This window comes from Tigriopus californicus, chromosome 3 (assembly GCF_007210705.1).
Source record: "Tigriopus californicus strain San Diego chromosome 3, Tcal_SD_v2.1, whole genome shotgun sequence".
In the NCBI taxonomy this organism is placed as follows: domain Eukaryota; kingdom Metazoa; phylum Arthropoda; class Copepoda; order Harpacticoida; family Harpacticidae; genus Tigriopus; species Tigriopus californicus.
Genome location: NC_081442.1, coordinates 303,694 through 323,289, shown reverse-complemented (window position 1 = coordinate 323,289; position 19,596 = coordinate 303,694). Strand labels below are relative to the sequence as shown.

The window sequence follows — 19,596 nt, the reverse complement described above, 5'->3', positions numbered from 1 at the left end:
AAACTACAGTATATGTTTCCTTGTAAAAACAAATTGATTCTTCTCATATTCTGACATCAAACGCATCTTTGAAAGCTAAAAAAGACTTACTTATCTAACAATTTTTAAAGTAACTTGCCTGTGGAATAAAACCATAAACGTACAAAATGTATCATCCTTAAATTTCCGCAATTGGGTAAGATGTTCAATTTTCAGTTTTTGGTCTTTTTAAGAGGAGATACATTTTGACTCATCATTTCAAACAACAATTTTGTTACAAAAAAGTTAACAATCCTGAATAGATCTTAGGTGAAATAGAGCTGAGAACCTGTCTTTCAAATAGCTTTTTGGCTCATGTCAGAGGCACATGACAAAGGTTTTAAAGACTTATTTTGCTTTTGGAACCATCAATGAGCAATTTTTGAAGCAAAAAATTGGGTTTCAAGCAGAATTTCTTTTAGAGTTTTAGCTTTAAAGTTTCGTATTTTTGTCCCCTTTTGTCCACTTTTGTCCACCCTCATTTTTGGACACTTTTGGAAAGGGATGGACAAAAGTGTCCAAAAATGAAATGCCCACCCTGCTTGCTATCCAGCACACGAGTCATGGGGGATTTTGCACTCAAAGCAACTGAATTGATTTTCTTTATTTCACCATTTTTGGGAGATATTTGGCTGATTTTGACGAGAAAATTTCGCCCTAGGCCCTTAAAATGCAACGAAGCCAAAATATTTGGTCCCATGTTTATTACTGCCAATATGTTATCCAATGTTAAGGTCATGCCGTGGCTTGAATTCACTGCCAAGGACTAGCACCCTTTTAGGACTATGACCTACTTTTGAGCATTATATTGCAAGAAATGTGGATGGCATTGCCAATTCAAGGGTTTGATTTTAGTTTGAACAATCCTGAACATTCCTAGTCCACTGACTGGGAGACTTCAAACAGCTTTAACCACATGGATTTCCGAGAATGAGGCTCAGTCAAGAAGAGGAGGGCAAGAGTTGTTAAAAGGGTTAATGCATTTACATCATTTTTTCAATGCTAGTTGGAGGGATGTCAATGGGAATGAGACGTGGTGTGGTCAATAGTGCAGTTTCCTCAAGTGAGAGAGGTTCCGGTTCAATTTTCCTCCTTCTTTCTGGGGATCCTTCATTGTTTAATTTACTTCCCACTAATATTTGTAGAGAGTATTGGACGTTGTTGATACGGTAACATCTTCCAAGTCAGACGTGGACAAATTTTTGAGGATCATTCCTGTTCAACCCCATATTCAAAATTCGTCGGTAGACCAAATATGCTAAAAAGTTTGTGGTAACAGTTTGACCCATCATGATTGTTTATTCTAATAGTACAATAGATTGCATTTCTTAGTGAAGGTAGTAAAATGGTTAATAAGGCCTGTGAAAATACAGACCAAAAAAGGATTGTGTTATATTTGTTTTACTTTTTTCCTTATCTTTCCATTTTTCTTCAAGTTTTGCGTGTAACTTTCAAGCAAAAAATAATTGGACCGAAATTCCAAACTAGTCTCTAACTCACATTTGTAAGGGTGTGATTATTATTTCGGAAGTTTCATGGTTGCGTATGCGCTTATCGTTCTGACTTCAGAAAGTCGCATGCTCTCAAGAGCAGAAATGTGAGAGGCAAAAATCATATCTCTTAAGAAGATAATGGGAGGGAGTAGTGAAATAAAAACCAAATGTAATATTCCGAAAGACTTTTAAAATAGTTGACTAGAGGATGATATCACAGTGAGTTTGACTAGGATTGGTTAAGTGCACATGGAAAAAGTGAAGAGGGAAATTGCAGATAGTACATAAACAGGTGGGTAGAGATAAATGATGAAAATCTTGGTTATTGCAGTAGAGTGGGTGGGTCAGATTGAATAGGTCTTTTGTCAGCTCCCGTCGTTGATGGCATTGGGTCGGGAGCCGGTCAAAGGTACGTGAACGCCAATACTCCGAAGGGATGCCGGGCCAAGGACAATAAGGTGTTAACAAGTCCTTGATCGGGAAGGACAACTTGTGTCCGGACATCACCTCCGGAAAGGTCAGGTTCCCAACACTGTTGGAAACTAACCTTGCCAGCCCGATGGTGAGGGGCTCGGTTTCGCATAGAAAATGCGTCCATGCATTGTTGGCATATTGGGGCACGCTTAAGGTATCGTTTGAGGAACTTGGTGAAGGTGGCGTCGGCGGATTTGAGGGCGGATTAGGCGGAGTTGGGAGGCCAAAGGTAAAGACCGTAAAAGAAAATTGGAGTGATGCAGGTCCGGAAGAGTTGAAGAACTATTGGAAGGGGGAGATTCTTGATAGGAAGTCTATTGTACATGAATCCGATCCTGGCCCTGGCTTTGACTATTGATGATTTGAGATGGTTGGTGAAGGAGAGTTGAGTGGAGAATGTGAAACCGACATAATTCAAACTATTGACGATTTCAATCGGACTATGGTGGATATGGAAGCAGGTGGGAGCCAGACGACCTTTATGGAAAACCATGGCCTTCGTCTTGATGTTATTGATTTGAAGGATACATAGAGATTGAATAGAATTGGCGATAGTGGATCCCCCTGCGGAAGGCCAACGGAAGTAAAGTAGTAAGATCGAATGGAGCATCTGAGTCCCGCATAGATGTTGGACAGCAGGACACAGCAGGACACAATAATACGTATTAACTGAACCTTGAATATTCTCTTTGTATAAGGTGTTTGGATATCATATATATACGACAATTGTGTTGGCCTTAAGGTGTCGCCGTTTACATGGACTCCTTTAATGAATATGTGGCTCGCATCCGTTCCAACAACTATCTTGAACATATATTCATCTTTGGCTATTAAATAAAAAATGCGTCATCCTTTAGGCCCTAGCCCGGGCGGGCAGTACCGACACTTCCAGTCCTCGAGTAAATGCTCGCCTAAGACTGTACTCTCTGATACAACATACGTCTTTCCTTGACTCGAGAAAACGGGGAGCGACTTTTTAAGTAACATTAACATAAGAGTTACTGGGATTGTAAAGGCTGGTCAGGGTTTTTCACCCGTCGATGCTAGGTCGTGCCAAATCGATGCAAAAAGACTGATTTTTTTTACACCATTCTTTTCGGGTTTTTTATGCCGATCCAGGGGAATGAGTTTCCCGGAAGCCAAAATTGATGAAAGATTTGGTCGCACAATGCGTACGAATTTGCCGCTCTAGGGCACTCTTGAACGAAAGGCTGGTCTGGGATTATTTTCTAACATGAATTCGAAAATGTTAGTATAAGGCTACCTTTTTAAGAAAAACAAATTCTTCATGGTGGTCATGAAGGATTTCAGTTTCAAAATTCAATTATATTTTGCACTCTTTGACAGGGTATGTTCCAGCAATTTTTTTGAAATGATTTTCTTTCCGCAAAAATTGAAAATGCAGGAAAACTAATGAACACAAACTCTGAAGAAAAACCTCACAGTAAAAATTGATGCAACTGTATTTATGATATTCTCATTCAAAAGTTCACTCTAGGACTTTGAAGGGGACAACGAAAAGTGACGAAAAAATTTTTTGAGCAAAAAATATATTTTTCTGGATTTTAGCAAGGTTTTTCGCACAACTAAAAGTGGTTCTTCTCATCAAGAAAATGCCACATTCTTGGTAAAAAAAAGTGGTAAAAAAATTCAAAGCATGAGAGAAAGAAAACTATTTGGCTTTATGGATAAAGATGCTAATTACAGATCTTGCTAATGTCCTCTTTGAAGTATGATGCACGCAACAAAAATAAAATGGCTTATCTAAATGATCTGAATGATTTCCCTCAAAACCACTCAAAGGCAAATTTGCCGTTAGAGAATGTCTATTTTCTTCATGAGTGGGGCGAAACTTAGATTCCGGTCACTCATGAACACAACGCCATGAAATGATATTTCTAATGGTGGCGTTTGGCATCCTCTGTGTGAGAGAGAGGGAACTTTATACCCATATGTAATATGGGTATGTAACCCATGTCCGCCATAACGCTCCGATTTCATTCTTCGCAATTTCATGCTAAATGTAGTCCAATAATGACCTACCCTTTATTGATGAAATGTCTAAGTGAGCACATGTCTTGCAACGTAGACCCCATTATGTATCTTGAATGGTACTTAAAATCGACCGATTTGTGCCACTGACATAAAAATAGCTCTTCCATTATCGAATTAATTGCCAAGTCTTCTAGTTGTCATTGTTTTTGGGCCTTTGCCGCTTTGACAGAAATCTAACGTCATACTAGAAATTCGGGGACGTTCTCATAATACACCGTTTATGGGCCCAATACTAACAGAACAAGTATTAATACAGGTGAAAAACGATCCCATAAAATGTCACATTTGGTATACAAATCCACGGACTTCTAAAGATTTCTAGAAGTTCGTGGCAAATCGTACTCCAATTTCTCACTCTCTCAATGGCCTGGTGCAGTTTACAAAAATAAGTTTTAAGGGGAGCATTTTAGAGTAGAGGAAGGTAGATCTAAAATCTGATTTGCAATCACACTTTTTTGCGGACTTCCTTACCTCTACTGGGAATGGGATCGCCGGTAGTTCAAGACGGAAAAAGGTATTAATCTCACTTGATTGTATACTCATATAATATTTGATACACCAACGAATTAAAGTTGACAGATCTGGCTTACCCCCTGAACGTAGGGTTGATCAGGTAATTTGATCAAAAAATATGTCTGATATGTCTGATCTAAAGGATGCCACTGGTTCAACATCTACAAACTCCCTGCGAATGCTTGAGGGAATCAGATTAAACAATGAAGGAGCCCGCGAAAGAAGAGAGTTGGACTTTATTGTTTTAACTAAGGTAGCCTGGATTTTCGAAGGCTCGAAGGTGCTCTCGAAACGTACATTAAGCCTCCACGGTCACTAGAATTGACCCTAATCTTGGGATGGGACAAAGCTCATGAATGCTCTTGAAAACGTGCAATATCAGACACCTTTCGTACCTCCTCATTTTTNAATCTTTATTTTTTTTTTGGTTTGGTTTTCCACGGGCTTTTCTAACCGCTACAGGGAATGTAATCCCCAGTACTCCCCATTTGTAATCCCCATTTGCGCCCGTAATTTGTTAATGTTGCATTTTAACAACTGGAATGGGCATTATTTACCTTGATGATCTGCTTAAGCTTCAATTGCATCGTCACTCTCCATCAAAAGGTACTTTGAACTAAACCAATATTTTTTTTTGCGGCCCATGTGTCAAGTTCGAAATCTCACTAAAACGTCCTCTTTCGGGTTGGTGTTCGATCGCATAAATGACACGACACAATGATAGAATGATAGATCTCTTATACAGTTTACGTACTGCATTTCAAACAAGTATTTCATACGACCACAAGATCTGGTTAAATAGATGAACGTGGCCAAGTTTGAGCCCTAAACTGTGCTTAGGGAACTCAGGATATATGTCCAAAGTTATGTCGTAAAAAGCACTACATAAGATTCGAATCTTGGTCAACTATATAAGCTTTTGACACTATAAGTTTGAAACGAACCACTTTACAAGTAAACAACATAAAAATGACCTGCCTTTCATTGAAGAGACTTACGTTTCTTGTTTTAATGCTTTAATTCGAAAAGTGGCTCAGAGCTGCCATGACCAAGAGCAGGCCAATTTGACGGGAAGCTCGTTCACGGTCCATATATCTAGAAGTTCGTGAGGAGGCATAGAAAAGAAAAAAGAACAATAAGAAGTTTCACCACGTTGTGATCAGACTAATGATTACGTTTTAATCAAAGTTTGTTACAAGTATAACAGTTAAAGCCAATCAGAACATGTTCCTTGATCCATTTCATTTACTTGATCAGAGACTTACTTCACTAGAATCCAAAATTCTGGACTCAACTGACAATTATTGCATTCAATTCTCAAATTTGTTTTTCGACATTCAACGTTTCAGGCGACAATTGACTTTTGGTTTCCAAGTATATATGCACGTAAAGACGACCCAATGTCGCTGAAAAGTGCTTCAACTAATGGAAGCTACTTAATTGAACGGTGTTTCGCAAACTTCTTTTATCTAATAACTTCCGACCTAAACGAAGTGTATTACTTCAGATTACGATAAGATATTTTTCAAAAACAAAAACAGGCGCCCCAAATGGGCATAAGCGTTAAAAGTTTTCAGTCATATTAATGAGCATGTGCTCAGTAACTGAACTCGAGCGCCCAGACAAATGCATGAGGCAAGCACGTCCACAGCCCTTATTGAGCCCCATTTCACGGCCTTTGCCAAGGTTAACCTGGGCGTTCAAGACCACTCCGAGAGAGCCAAGCTCCTTACATTTTGGGAATACGTACTCAACACGTGTTTGTAATTGCCAATTGGCCCCCGAGCATTTCGTAGGTGAGTTTCTCCTGTTTTCGGCCCTACCAGTCGCTCATCGCCCTTCCTCCGTTCCTTCTTCCCCCGTTCCCAGTTCATGACAAGCTTAGCTTGTGTCTGGTCGGGCCTTGTGTTCCGAAGAGAGTAGGCCATTTACTTGGAGAGGCCTCCATTGTTAGCGGTTCGTGGTGCTATGAAATTGTCATGGAGATCCGACGCGCCTTCAGTTTTGAAACACACACACACACACACACACGAACTTACGTACGCTCACATTGTAGTCTCCAGTCCCGGGTGCTAATGCGGCTATCCACATCCCTGTAGCCAGCCCACAGACGAATGCATGCACACTACGGCAATTCAAGTCCGCAAGAAGATCGATCGATTGGTGGTCCAATTTCTGGAGAAAAAAAATTAATGAAACGAGTGACAACTCAGTGGAAACGAAGCGTGGTTGTTCCTTCCATATCGGAGAATGGAAATTAAGTAGAAGGGACACGAAGAAAAAGAGAAACCGGTGGAATATAGTTTGTGGCGATTGATTGGTGCAGTTTGTGGAACATCTCCCTGAATCATGGGTAAGAGAAAGTGTTTCAAACATTGCTGTGCTTTCTAAGAGTGGACTCCTCTAGCTTTTGTTTCATTCTTAAAGCCAAAGGATCACTTTTCGCGCCCAGATGAAGGACAAATATATCAAAATATATATAACAAATTCAATTCGAATGTGGAGTAAAAGCCGTAAGAGCATAAAAAATGGCATCAGCTCATGTTTACGATGAAACAGACGTTCAATGCCTCTTTTCATTTCTTCTGGCACATTGTATATCCAATTGTGGATCTCATGGTATTTACACAAAAACACGGATCTCAATACACTGATATTTGTTGGATGATTCGCTCAATTAGTTTTCAATTCAATTGGATGGAATCAATGTTTTCAATATGATTTATGTGGATCGAAACCACACTAAATAGATGTAGACTATGAAGAGTTTCATGCACTTGTTGGCAAAAGCAAATTGGAGTAGTAACACAAATTCGATATCAAATTGCATCTCTACTTCTCATATTTACACTGGTGGGATAATATAGGATTTTTTTCTCAAATTCCAATGCATAATTGCAATCATTATCTTTCAAAAGGACCGCATCTGGCTTTCCATTTTCCGAGCCCTCAGTATTTACATTCGCATAATATCTGATCCATCAACGAATTAGAGTTGGCCAATTTGACCTGCCGATTCAATACACGCACACTATATAGCATCCAGACCTGATAAAGTATCTTGTTCTTTTTTCGCGAACTTCCTCACCGCTGCTGTAAAAGTAATCCTCACCCCTTTATTTAATATGGAAATTTATCACTCTCACGACAATCTTATAATCTCTGATTCATCAACGGCTAACTCCTTAAGTATATATGCATAGCGTTGATCTGGTATTTTGTCAAAAACCTGTCCAAGTCTAACTTAAAACCTGTCAACGGGAACGTATTCTCCACGAGTATTAGAGGGAAGCAAATTGAGCAATGAAAGCGTCTGAGAAAGTAGAGAGAAGTGTAATTGACCGGGATTTGAGGGCTTAAAAACCTTCTCAAAACCCACGTTAAGTCTTTACGGTCACAACAGTTGACCCTAAAACCTGGGATGGGACAAAGTTCATAGAGGCTTTTGAAGACGAACAAATCATATATGCTGTCCCGACATTTCTCAATTCATAACTAAACACATATTCGGGTTAGAAACCTATCGAAGTCTGATCTAAACCTGTTTAGAATCATTTCCTATTACAAAGTCTTCTTGCTCAAAAAATATTTCGTCATCAAGTTATGGAGCGAATGCTGTCCACTGTTTTACCTAGTATTTTAGGTGCTGTCATATATCATCAGCCAGTACAATTTGTGTTGCTTATACTTCATATGCATCCTATTAGGAAAACATTTTCATGATGTTTCTTTTGAAGGTTTGATCACCTTGATGTATCAAAAAGAAACCCAATTTTCAAAATAGAAATCTACTGGTATTGAAACTATTGACCTGGTTTAGTTCAAAATTAAAAGTCTTCAGAGATTTCGAGTGTTCCTTACCAAGCCTATTTCTGCTTACTTGAGAAGCCAAGCCAAAATTGAATCTTGCTATTGTTGGAGTACAAATATTTACATGAAAGTCTGCATTTTCTGGTGTTGATAAGCAACACTGCTTGAAAAGAGTAGTAAGACCTACGTACACTTGTCATAAGGATTAGATCTCTGACCTTTTCTTGAGACTCCCAGAAAAGTTATTTCGTTTTGCTGAAGTTGGAGAAACCTCATCAAGACCTGTTAGACCAATTCTACGTGTTTCTGCTTGAAAGTCAGGCGCATTTTTTCTCATGAAGCGCAGACATGCCATGAAACAATTCTTATTACGTGATGAATCATAGCCTCGCCATAAACACTCGTAAGATATTTGAAAGGGTTAGAGTTTGTGCTGTATGAATGCTGAATGGCTATTCTATGGTTACATTATTGGCCTAGTCTAGAAGATACTTCAAAGAACAATACATCAAATCAGAATCACTTATTTTTGTATTTAATTCTGTGACTTCTCTTCTTTCTAGGGGCTCCTTCATTGTTTAATTGGCTTCCCTCTAATATTCATAGGGAATACGTAGGTCTTGTTGATCCGGTTGGATCTTTCAATCAGACTTTTTAAATTGCCTTCCAGATCAACCCTACTTTCAAGGACTAGCTCGGTCTGCCAACTCAAATTCATTGGTAGACCAATTATCATATAAAGATTGAAAGGTAATACATAGACGAAATATAACATTTCATTTTAATAGTACTGGGGATTACATTCCCTGTAGTTGTTCAAAAAGCCCGTGAAAGAAAGAAACCAAACGAAAAAAAAAGAATGCGTGATTTGCTCAATGAAGTTTCCAAGTATGGCCTGAAATGGGTCAGCAGCCCCTACGAGGGCCATGAATATCGTTCAATAGTCTGAACTGTTTTATTTGAGTTAAGGGTCACTAAACGATGAAAATCAATATTTGTCTACAAAAACATTTGTTTGACAGTTGCTAAAAACAAGCAAAATCCCAAACTTTTCAAGGGCCCTCTATGCAGCCTTGCAAGTGCAAAAAGTTAACACTTGCCTTCGTCCATGGTGCCCACTGTCAAAAATATTTTTTTGGGATGGCTTGTTTTCTCACGGGCTTTTTAACCGCTACAGCGAATGCAATCCCCAGTTCTAATAAAATGAAAGGTTATACTTTGTTCGTTTTTTTCCCTTTTAATCTTTATATGATATTTGATCTCCCAAGGAATTTGAGTTGGCAGACCGAGTTGGTCCTTGAATGGATCACCAACTTTTAGAAATATGGACTGTGAACGAGCTTCCCGCCAAATCTTGGTCAAGGCAACTCTTAGCCACTTTCGAATAAAAATAATGCAATAAGAAAAGTCAATCTCTTCAATTATAGGCAGGTCATTTCAATTATATTTTTTACTTGTAAAGTGATTCGTTTCAGTTGTACTGTCAAAACCCTACGTAGCTGATGAAGAGCAGGCCAAAAATTCGAATTTTACGTAGTGTTCTTCTGAGTTTCCTGAACAAAATTTTGGGCTCAAACTTGGCCAAGTTCATCTATTCAACAATATCTTGTGGTGCTAATTTGGATTAAAAGAAATAGTTTAAGAGATAAGAACGTTCGCGGTCCAGATCTCTAGAGGTCCGTGAAGGATACATTTAGTCGTAACTTTTTTTCTTTACACTTCATAGAGAAATAGCTCATATTCAAAACAATGAGGGCTGAAAAAAATATCGAAGATAAAAACAGAAACACAGATGAATAAACCTTTATTCCTAAACTGAGTCACAAACAGCACACCATGGGAAGAGATTGGTTCACCAAAAGTTACAGTGACAAAGGCGAATCAACACACAAAGAAAACGGGAAAGCGGCACACCAAAGCCAAGAAATTGTCACATGGAAGAAAACAACAACAAAGGCGTAACCAGTTCACGCTCAGGAAAGATAGCAAATCGTATTTTTCAAGAAAATGGATATGTTGTTGTGGCTAATTTACCTTGGCATTAAGACGATGAAGGGAGAAAAGAACATCGAGGTCACTGCAGGTTCTTGTGAGGTTACTTGGAATTTTAGGGCTAAATAGTTCTGTGTTAGAACATTAAAATATGGTTTGAGGTCATCTATCCCTCACATATAAAATTCATTAAACATTGCATCGTAAAAATTGGTTTATTGGTGAATTGGTTTATTGATTGGTACCACTCAAACACAGGCATACACTGATTTTATTTACTAATATGCCTTAAAAATACTATGAAGGTTGAAAACGCGGTTTTGAGCTCATTTTTGTTGTTTCTAGGTCTTTATTCTTACTTTAGAGTTTTCGAATCCTTTGAAAAGTGTTTGTATAATCTAATGACTTGTAGTCTGTTGCACTTTTTTTCATCTCCTACTGAATTGAAAATTAGGCCAGTGGCCTCCCAAAAATGTCGTCACGTCCTCAGACAGTTGTTGCGTAAAGGACCCAACAATCCGTTAAAACTGCCATCAATTTGTTTTTTTGTTTAAACCGAAGAAAACCCAAAATGCACCTGAATACTTCGCTAGAAATATGAAAGCTCATTTCAATCACCGTTAGCGACTCATTTGAAAAGGCCAATGAAGTTATCCCCTCTCCCTCAAGTAATACTACTCCGGGACAAGAAAAGTGGAAAAATAGATAAATTCTGGGCGTGCCATTTTTTTACTTTGCCAACGTATTTTTTCGTGTTCTTGTTTTGTTTGTGTGCCATTCCATTATTTAGTATGTATGTTTATAGTTTTTTATGCCTTTCAATACTTTGTTGTCCACCTTTATAACTTATTGTGTGTACTCGTTTATAGTTTGGTGTCCCCCTCCATAATTTGGTCTGCCATTTTGTTTTTCGGTGTGTTAAACAAAAACTTGCCGTTGATGAGTTGTTTTCTGTTTTTTGTGCGTGCTGATTTTTCTGTCAACCTCCGTAGACAGAACATGCACAACTAGGAAGAGATAGATTTTGATAGAAGATCCTGGTTATTGCATGCAGTCGAGTGAGTGAGCCAAATTGAACGGGTCCTTTGGCAGCTCTCGTCGTATATGGACTTTAGCTTTGAGCCGAACAAAGGGACGTGACCGCCCATATTCCGAAGGGATGTCGGGCCAAGGACAATAAGGTGTTAGCAAGTCCTTGACCAGGAACGGTCAGGATATTGATAGAAATTGATAAACACAATCAAAATGGGAAAAATTAGTTTACTGAGTAGAATACAATATATCTTGGGTATTAATCTTAGGCCAATAGGGAACGCGTCGCAATGGACAGATAACAAAGGAACAGAGCAATACAATCGTGTTGCACTTTGCCAGCTTTTTGGGACGGCCCTGGGCTAAATGCAATTTTTGACGCACTTTTATAAAGGGAAATTAATTTGGAAACGAGATTGAAAACGGTATAATTGAAGAACTTGTGATTTGAAAGGCCACTGCATTGTGAAAGAACACTTTTATTTACTGCTTAATGAAAAGAGTGAGTCTCAAAATGTGCCTTGGTGAAGAAGCCCCAGCAACTGGTTTGAGAATTTCATAACGTATGTTAGAAAGGACGCAAGATCATTTTTGTTTACCGAACAAAAGTTGCCAGGTAGCAATTGCAAATATATAATATAGAATCTATACCTTTACAAAGGCCAGTTATTGGACAGGCGGACAAACATTATCGACGGGGTCTTTGTGAGCTGTATGTCGATGATAAACTTGCGAAACAGTCTATTGACGAAATGGAGAAACCGTCTGAAATTACCCTGACATTTATAGCAAAAGTGTGTTTCATTAAACGGTAGCAAATTGCTGATATTAGCGATGGCACTTAAGGTAAAAGTTTTTCTATAAGTAGTTCTGGAGCAAGTAGAATTGAGCCCCTCGAGTGCTCTCATGAACTGAACTAAAACTATGAGTTCTGCACAACGAGGATTATGTTGCACCCCAATAAAAAAAAACCACCTAACACTAACTTTTACTTTTGCACTATCGCAGGCGTCCTTTTAGAATCCTAATTAGCATATTGTAATAACCACTCCAACAATAACTAGAGTGTATGTTCATTGCTGAAATAATATCCAACAGCTTTAAAATCCGAGATACGTGTCAAAAGATGCATGGCAACAGCTTACAATTGCCATTCAGAACAAGCATGATGTAAATGTTCCTAAGATAAAAAGAAATATTGTGGTTGACAAGTCATCCAAAGAGCATCCTTGTAAGTGGAATATATTTTTGGTGGGAAAGAGTATGGGCATATCTTGAGTTCTTGACATTTACGTACATAACTTTCGAAGGTTGCAATACAAATTGATGGCTATGAACTGATATGGTTTTGCTTGCAGATTTAACTCATTGCACGAATAACATTGGTTGGCGCCCTTGAGGGCGGGGATTGTTAACCTGAGAAGAGGGCCCTTCTTACCCGCCACCATTGGGAAAACTCAGAGTACCCAAAGGCCCGCCCCTCCTTCGTCCCACTTGTGGAAGGAGACCATCATGACCAATTCTCGGGGGCGGGTGGGCGTAACAACGAATACAGCACCAACCTCATCCACATCAAGCCACCGGGTGGACAGAAAAGAGGATCTCGAACTGTGCTCGAATCCGACCGCCATCGAAAAAGCGGCCCAATTTGCCAAAGACGCGAGTGGTGATGCTGTGAACAGTTTCAGTAAGATCACAGGATTGGCCTTCACTCAGCGCAAGTTTAAGAAACAGGTCAGCTTCGTTTATAACCATTATTGACATGAGGGAGTTGGCAACGGATGTGTCATATGAAACAGTTGTATTGTGCTAGTATACATTTCATAAAATAAGAGATGAATGCGAGTTATTTACGGGCACGCTGGATAAGTTTTTGGTGTACCTAAGGACCTGGAAATTGAAACTGATCCCAATGTTACAAATAATCTGGCATGAACCTTTGTTTTTTCATTGTACAATACGAGCAACATTGAATATATTCCAGAATTTGAAATGTGTTCTGACTTTGTAGTGTCTTTTAAAAGTTAAAACACAGGCGAGTTTTTTAAATGCTCGTACGTCAGAGTTCAGGCTTGGACGTTACCCAGAATGAACAACCGCTCAACACTTTCCTGAAAATATATTTTCGCATAAGTTAACGCTCAAGCCCCTCCTAACTCCGGGGCATGAGCCTTAAAAAAACTGTCTTCACCATACCTTTGTTCAAACCGTTATTACATTGTCATTTCGCCTTGTTTCATAGAGGACGTAATAATATTTTGGTATTGAGAACTTATCATTAAATATTCCTTTTAGAAACAGAGGTTTAATATTTCTCCACAAAGGCCTAGAATTTTCCTTTTTTTCATTACATAAAGTACAAAAATAAAGACCAATATTACAAAATTGAATTGATAGTCATGTTATGTTAAGTAAAGTAACCAAATAAAGAGCCATTGACAATTTCTTTGCTAAATTTGAGCAACGTCACTTTTGAAAAAGTCATGTTCCTCTTTTGCAAATTGCAGCCTTATAACAAGATATGGAAATAGTCAAATCAACTCATCAATAATTCCAAGAAATCCCTTCCTTGGCAAAAGAGAGGACGGAGTAAATCAAAGGAGAAATTATGTAAAATATATATTTGATCTTACCTCTTATTTTGCAATTTTATTGCTTTTGTGCAGTCAAGAGCTGAGATTTTGAAGGACAGAAATAACATAAAAAAGAAATTAGGCTTGCTGGGGTACCATATTGGTAGAGCAACCGCTTTCCAATTTGCGAATCCTGCTTCTATCCCAGGGGAGCCGAGTCCAAGCTTCTTTGCGGTGTTTGAATTACAGCATAAGTTGCTGTCTTAACAGCTTAAATGGGCGAACCTGCGATCATTCCCGAGGGTGAGGTAATAATTAATGTTGCACGTTTGGTTGCAACAACGGAGCGGGTATATCCCTTAATTGGGACACCCATCATCAGAAGCAAGCCGAGCGAGAGAGCTGTCTTCTGACTCCGAACAAACAAACACACTTTTAAAAAGTCGCTTTCTTCCACAAAATTTGAGTTCGAAATGATTTTGTTTTGAAAACAGCGAGCTACGAATTAGCATTTGCAGAGCTTTTTCACCATAACCATAAAGTACAAACCTTTTTTCGGCCCTGGTGGGGAGTTTAATCCCTCTAGCTTAGTGGACTGTATCGTTTGAGTTTTAGTTACTAACTGATCTTTATTTCTCGATTGGTACAAAAACATGAGCATTATTTTCTTTATATAATGAGTAACCAGCGGCTTTCCGCGTTCAAGCTATTCCTTGGGGAGCGAGATCGGGCATTCTTACACTCCTCGAAGTTTCGTCTTAACAGGCCCATAAAGGGTAAAATAATATTTTTCTTTTTTTTGTATTTTGAGAAATTTCATTCCACCATTCTCGAAATCTTTTTAATCATACTTATCGTACAATGCTTGGGGAGCTCATCTCGTCCAATGGCTTTGTTTTGCATTCGAGTCAATGTATCTAAATCACCTTTGGCCTTCTGTACACGCCGATCTCGGTTTCGCAGACTTGTCTCGATCAAAGCGTCTGGAACATTTTAAAAAAATGGTTCAACCCATTCAGCGTTTTTCAGAAGTGATATTTTTACTGTCTCAGGGCCCCAACAAGCGATATTCCCCGGATACGATCAATTGGGATGAGGAGGCTGAAATCCGGACCTCCGGAGGCGCCACAGACATGGGCGAGGAAAAAGAGACCGAAATCATCGAGTTGCACCACCAATTGGAGATACAAAATAGTACAATATGTGTGAGTAAAACCAAGGTTAACCATCTAAAAGTTGTTGCACGCTTCTCTTCAAAGGAGAATATGCATAATTGCTAGTGTGGAAAGGAGATGCGTACTAAAACTTAGAAATCTGAAGTTAAGTACGGAAAACCAGAAAAGACAGGAGAGCGTTTTATTCAGAAATAGAGAATTGAGTTTTCACGATAACGGTTGAATGTGTTTGAGACATCTAATTGCAACGTAATTGCCAGGTATGTCCATGCAATAAAAGCATGGACTTTTCACGTTAACACGTTAATACAGCCAGTTTTGGAGCCGCCGGTGCTTTCTTATTTTTATATGTGTGATGAAAGAGTAATCTAGATTCTAAAAGTGTATGAGTCAGATTGTGTCAAAGGCGGCATGCATCTTAAATTAGGGGGCTATCATTAACTAAGAGGAGAATCATTTTTCCTTCTTGAAATTTGTACCTACATAATTGAAAAACCCCGAGGACAAATGTAGGACTGCCCCCCCCCCTGCCAAGTTGTAAAAATCTATTTCAATCGGTTGTCATTCGATCCCAATGAACAGAGTTAGTTAAAAGTGCTTTTTGAGTACAACCGAAGTCCATAAAAAGAAAGGTCCCTGGCGTTCCCATAGATCAGCCGGCAATTAGCTTCGAGCTTCCCAAGCAACCGGGGTCCGTTTGAGACCCCAAAGCAAGCTTTGCAATGGCTTGTCCTCATATCACCGCAATCGATTGGACCACAGGAAGGCCAGAACTAGAAGAACTTGTTGTTTAATTCATAACCATTTGTGTCCTTCACCCTCGAGGGGATCATAAAAATAGCTCTGTATCATACTTGTGTCGCGATTGCGTTGTTTCAGCGCATTCTCAAAGCTGCCACCACTCAGACTGAACCCGTTCAAGATGAGGCCTTCGATTGGGATCTCTCCGATAAGATGGAAGTGGAGACACAGACCATGCCCTCATCTCGCACCAATAGCATCTACAATGGCGAGACCAGTATAGACGTCGCCTTCTTCCTGCAGGATGCCATTGTTCAGACCGATCAAAGACTGGCCTTTCTCCTCAAGCGATCGGCCAAGAACGAGCAACGTCGGAACTCAAGTCGACGCATCCGACTTCATGACGCTTGGTGTCAGACCCACATTGAGGTCCAGGAGATCGGTGTCCAAGTGACGCCCAGTGAATTCGATTCCGGGGACGAGGACACCTCGTCTTCGGGATTCAGTGAGGACAGTGTGGGCAAGGTACGCGTCAAGAAGCGGGACTTGACCTTTGCTCAAGTTCATGCTGAAGCTGAGGCCCGGCGCCAAGCGGGGGCGGTTCGCCCCAAAACTTTCAAGCCGACCCGACTATCGTCAGCGGCTCAAGATATGCTCACGGACGCCCGTGCCATTGAACAGTTACTCAGTGTTACCGCTAGCTTCAGGTCACAATCCGATGCGGGCTTCCAAGTGAACTTGTCTTCAGACGCTGGGATTGCTGTGGCCAAGCACACCAGCCGCAGGGGCGACATCTCGTCGCCGGTGGGCGAGTCTCTGCTCAAGAGTTTGCATTTCCAAGAGTCTTTAGAGGGCATCAATTACGGGGAGAAGAAGAACTCATCGGGATTGGCCACGGCCAAGGGCCGAAATGCACGGACCAAGTCCAATAAGGATTTAGTGAAAGTGGACGTGGCCATCCAGACCGAGAACGACATCATCACGGATGTGTCGTCCACGTTCGAAGCGGTACCATCTCCCATGCGGAAATATGAGCTCATCGGCGACGATCCCAATGTCTTTGCTGACATCGACGCCTGGGTGGTGGAGTTGTCCAAAAAATGGTACAAAAGCCTCAAGACCGTGGTGAAGAGACTGAACAGCCGCATCATTGGACAATCCAAGTACAAAGGGATTGAGGAGCTCATCAAGACCAGAGCCTACTTCCGATGGGTGGCTGAAAACATCGTGTAAGTACACAAATATTGGATTAGGCAGTGTCTTTAAAAAAGTCGCACGATTCAAAATCTAGGTAGTTCGGTAGATCCATTTAACGCCCACAGAATATTTTGTCATTGTATTGTCAGAACCATTTGTTAAAGGCATTTGAGGCCGAAAAGCTTTGTAGGGTCGACCTCTTTTGATAATAGCCTTGCATTTTCCTTCTGATGGAATGCAGTCACGCTCAGTGGAGAGAATGAGAAAAACCCCGTCACCCAAGGGTTTTCATTGTCAAGCAAGCAATCGAATGTGGAAGATATTCATCCGAAAATACAACATAAAAAGCCCTTCTTGAGGGCCCTCTTGACAGTAAAGAGTAGAGTTAGCCAGAGAGAAAAGGAGAAGGTAAGATTGAACAAAAATATAAAAAAAAACCAGTTATGTTGGAACCCCTATCAGATTGACGCCTACGTAGAACGGCGGCCGCGGCATTGACAGGGATCGCCCTCCACCCGTCTACGTGGTGATAATACACAGAATGGGCACAACAAATGCAGTACAGGATGAAATGTCATGATAAAAACTGTGAAATCCAATGAGGTAAGAATCCTCGTAATAAAGATAAAAACAAAATTAAAGTTGAGTTGCTGTGTTCCAAAGTTCTGAGGAGCATTATCTCATTTTTTGCAAACTTGACCCAACAGGGGCGGGTAGATCTGTAGTCCTGTAGTCAACTCCGCTTCAAGATCCTGGAAGATCAGTTTGAGAGACACTTTTTAAGGTGCTAAGCTTACTTTGCTTTTGGTCAATGAAGTCAAGTGTCTGCCTTTTGATAACACTCGGATGGTTAGTTAAAGAATCGCTTAGCCGATAAATTTTATATGATCATTTATCCAAGGGCCCTTCCGTTTCCTAATTTTTATAAATCACGGGAAAACTCTATGTCATAGAGAGCTGAATGTTTTGGTGCTTGATGGCAATCTTGAAACTGAAAGAGGCAAAGCAACCCAATGTATTGGCTTTAAAAGTAAAGCCGCCCAAACGTACCATTAAAACTAGTGTGTAGGGGCTGCCGGGTCAGTCTTCTTTCTCGTAATATCGTTGAAGTTTGGTGTTCTCCTATGACCTACTGCTTTTGATGATAATCAAATAGTGTGATATCAAACGAGAATACTTCCAATGAACAGGAAATGGTCCCCATTGCCATGTCAACCACCGGTAGAATGGGCAGAGCTACGTGTGGTTTTGTGCATGGACTCATCCCATGTTTGGAGATGACAATCTTGATTTCGCGTTTGAATGCAAGCAATATCGTTTAAAAGTCAAAATGACCTACTCCTTCCTTGTTAGTCTTTGAGTTAAAACGGTTATTGTTTCTAAAAGCCATGCTCGGATCTTGGCTCGATATGTTTTGCTGGATCAGATTTTTTAGGTTTTACATAGTGTTTAGAACTTCAAGGAAGTGTATTCGTACCCCAAGTATTTGTCATGTCATTATATTTTGTTGTTTGTTTAAGTGACAGAGATAATGAAATGGTGCGTGAGAAAGATTTCCCTCAATTCTCATAGACTTCATGGATTTCAATTAAAAAAGACAGGGAACCAAAGCAATGCAGTTGAATTGCATTTTTTGATTGAAGTTAAATCTTTCATTTCATATATGACACCCAAAGGATATTGGCACCAAATTCATCTGTCTGAAGGGTTCCAAAATATTTTTCTCAAGCATAGTATTCTTGGCCGTACCTTCAAATACAACTATGATATCTGTCTACGTTCAGATGTGATGTTCAATAACACCATTGTAGCTGAGGCTTTCTTTCCCCTGTTAATTTGGGTCGTTCATATATTTACATTGCGAAGGTTTAGGCATCATAGAACATCGAGTCCGTATATACTGGCAATGACTTTTAACACTTCAACATGTGTCACATGGTTTTAAAACATGTTCACTGGGCGCTTAGAATCGACGATGAGTCATCAAGTTATCAAAAACTATCATTTACGATCTCACGCATCATATTCGTCCAAATTCAACGGATTTCACGAATTTTCCATCTTTTGGCTTTGCAGGCTGCCTAGAGGTCAACATCAAAGTGAGCGTTTATCGACCTTAGATCACACTCAAAAACTGCATATCATTACTGTTGTATAAAATGAGAACACCGTTCACATACATGAGTTTTATTTAACTGTGGTTCACGAGACATGGAAAGGAAATTGGAGAGCGAAGTATGGGAGGCGAGCAAGAGTGCAAAGAAGCTGGACATATTTGAATATCCTGATCGACTCTCCACAATTACTCACTGATTATGTCCGTCTGTCTTCTCAAAGCCGGACCTTGGTGCTACTATGTATTAGTTGGAGCGTTGTTAACATGTTTGAATATTAAATCATTATGCAATGGTGGGCCTTTTCTGCTTTCTAGCTATGACAAGGACTACCTTCACAAGGACATGACCACAACGGACATTCTACGGGAACGACGGGGCGTTTGCAAGCAATTCGTCAAGATATTTG

General features: G+C 39.9%; 1 protein-coding gene across 1 annotated transcript in view; it reads left to right on the top strand.

Annotated features, from left to right (window-relative positions):
- Positions 1 to 6,424: 6,424 nt before the first annotated feature.
- The window catches only part of LOC131878086 (hillarin-like), a gene marked incomplete in the record, with an annotated part of 30,540 nt that continues 17,368 nt past the window's right edge, over positions 6,425 to 19,596 (top strand). Inside the window, 5 exon segments of the mRNA XM_059223984.1 lie at positions 6,425 to 6,906; positions 12,746 to 13,121; positions 15,013 to 15,165; positions 16,015 to 17,105; positions 19,505 to 19,594. Of these exon segments, the coding sequence (XP_059079967.1) occupies positions 12,900 to 13,121; positions 15,013 to 15,165; positions 16,015 to 17,105; positions 19,505 to 19,594 (1,556 nt within the window).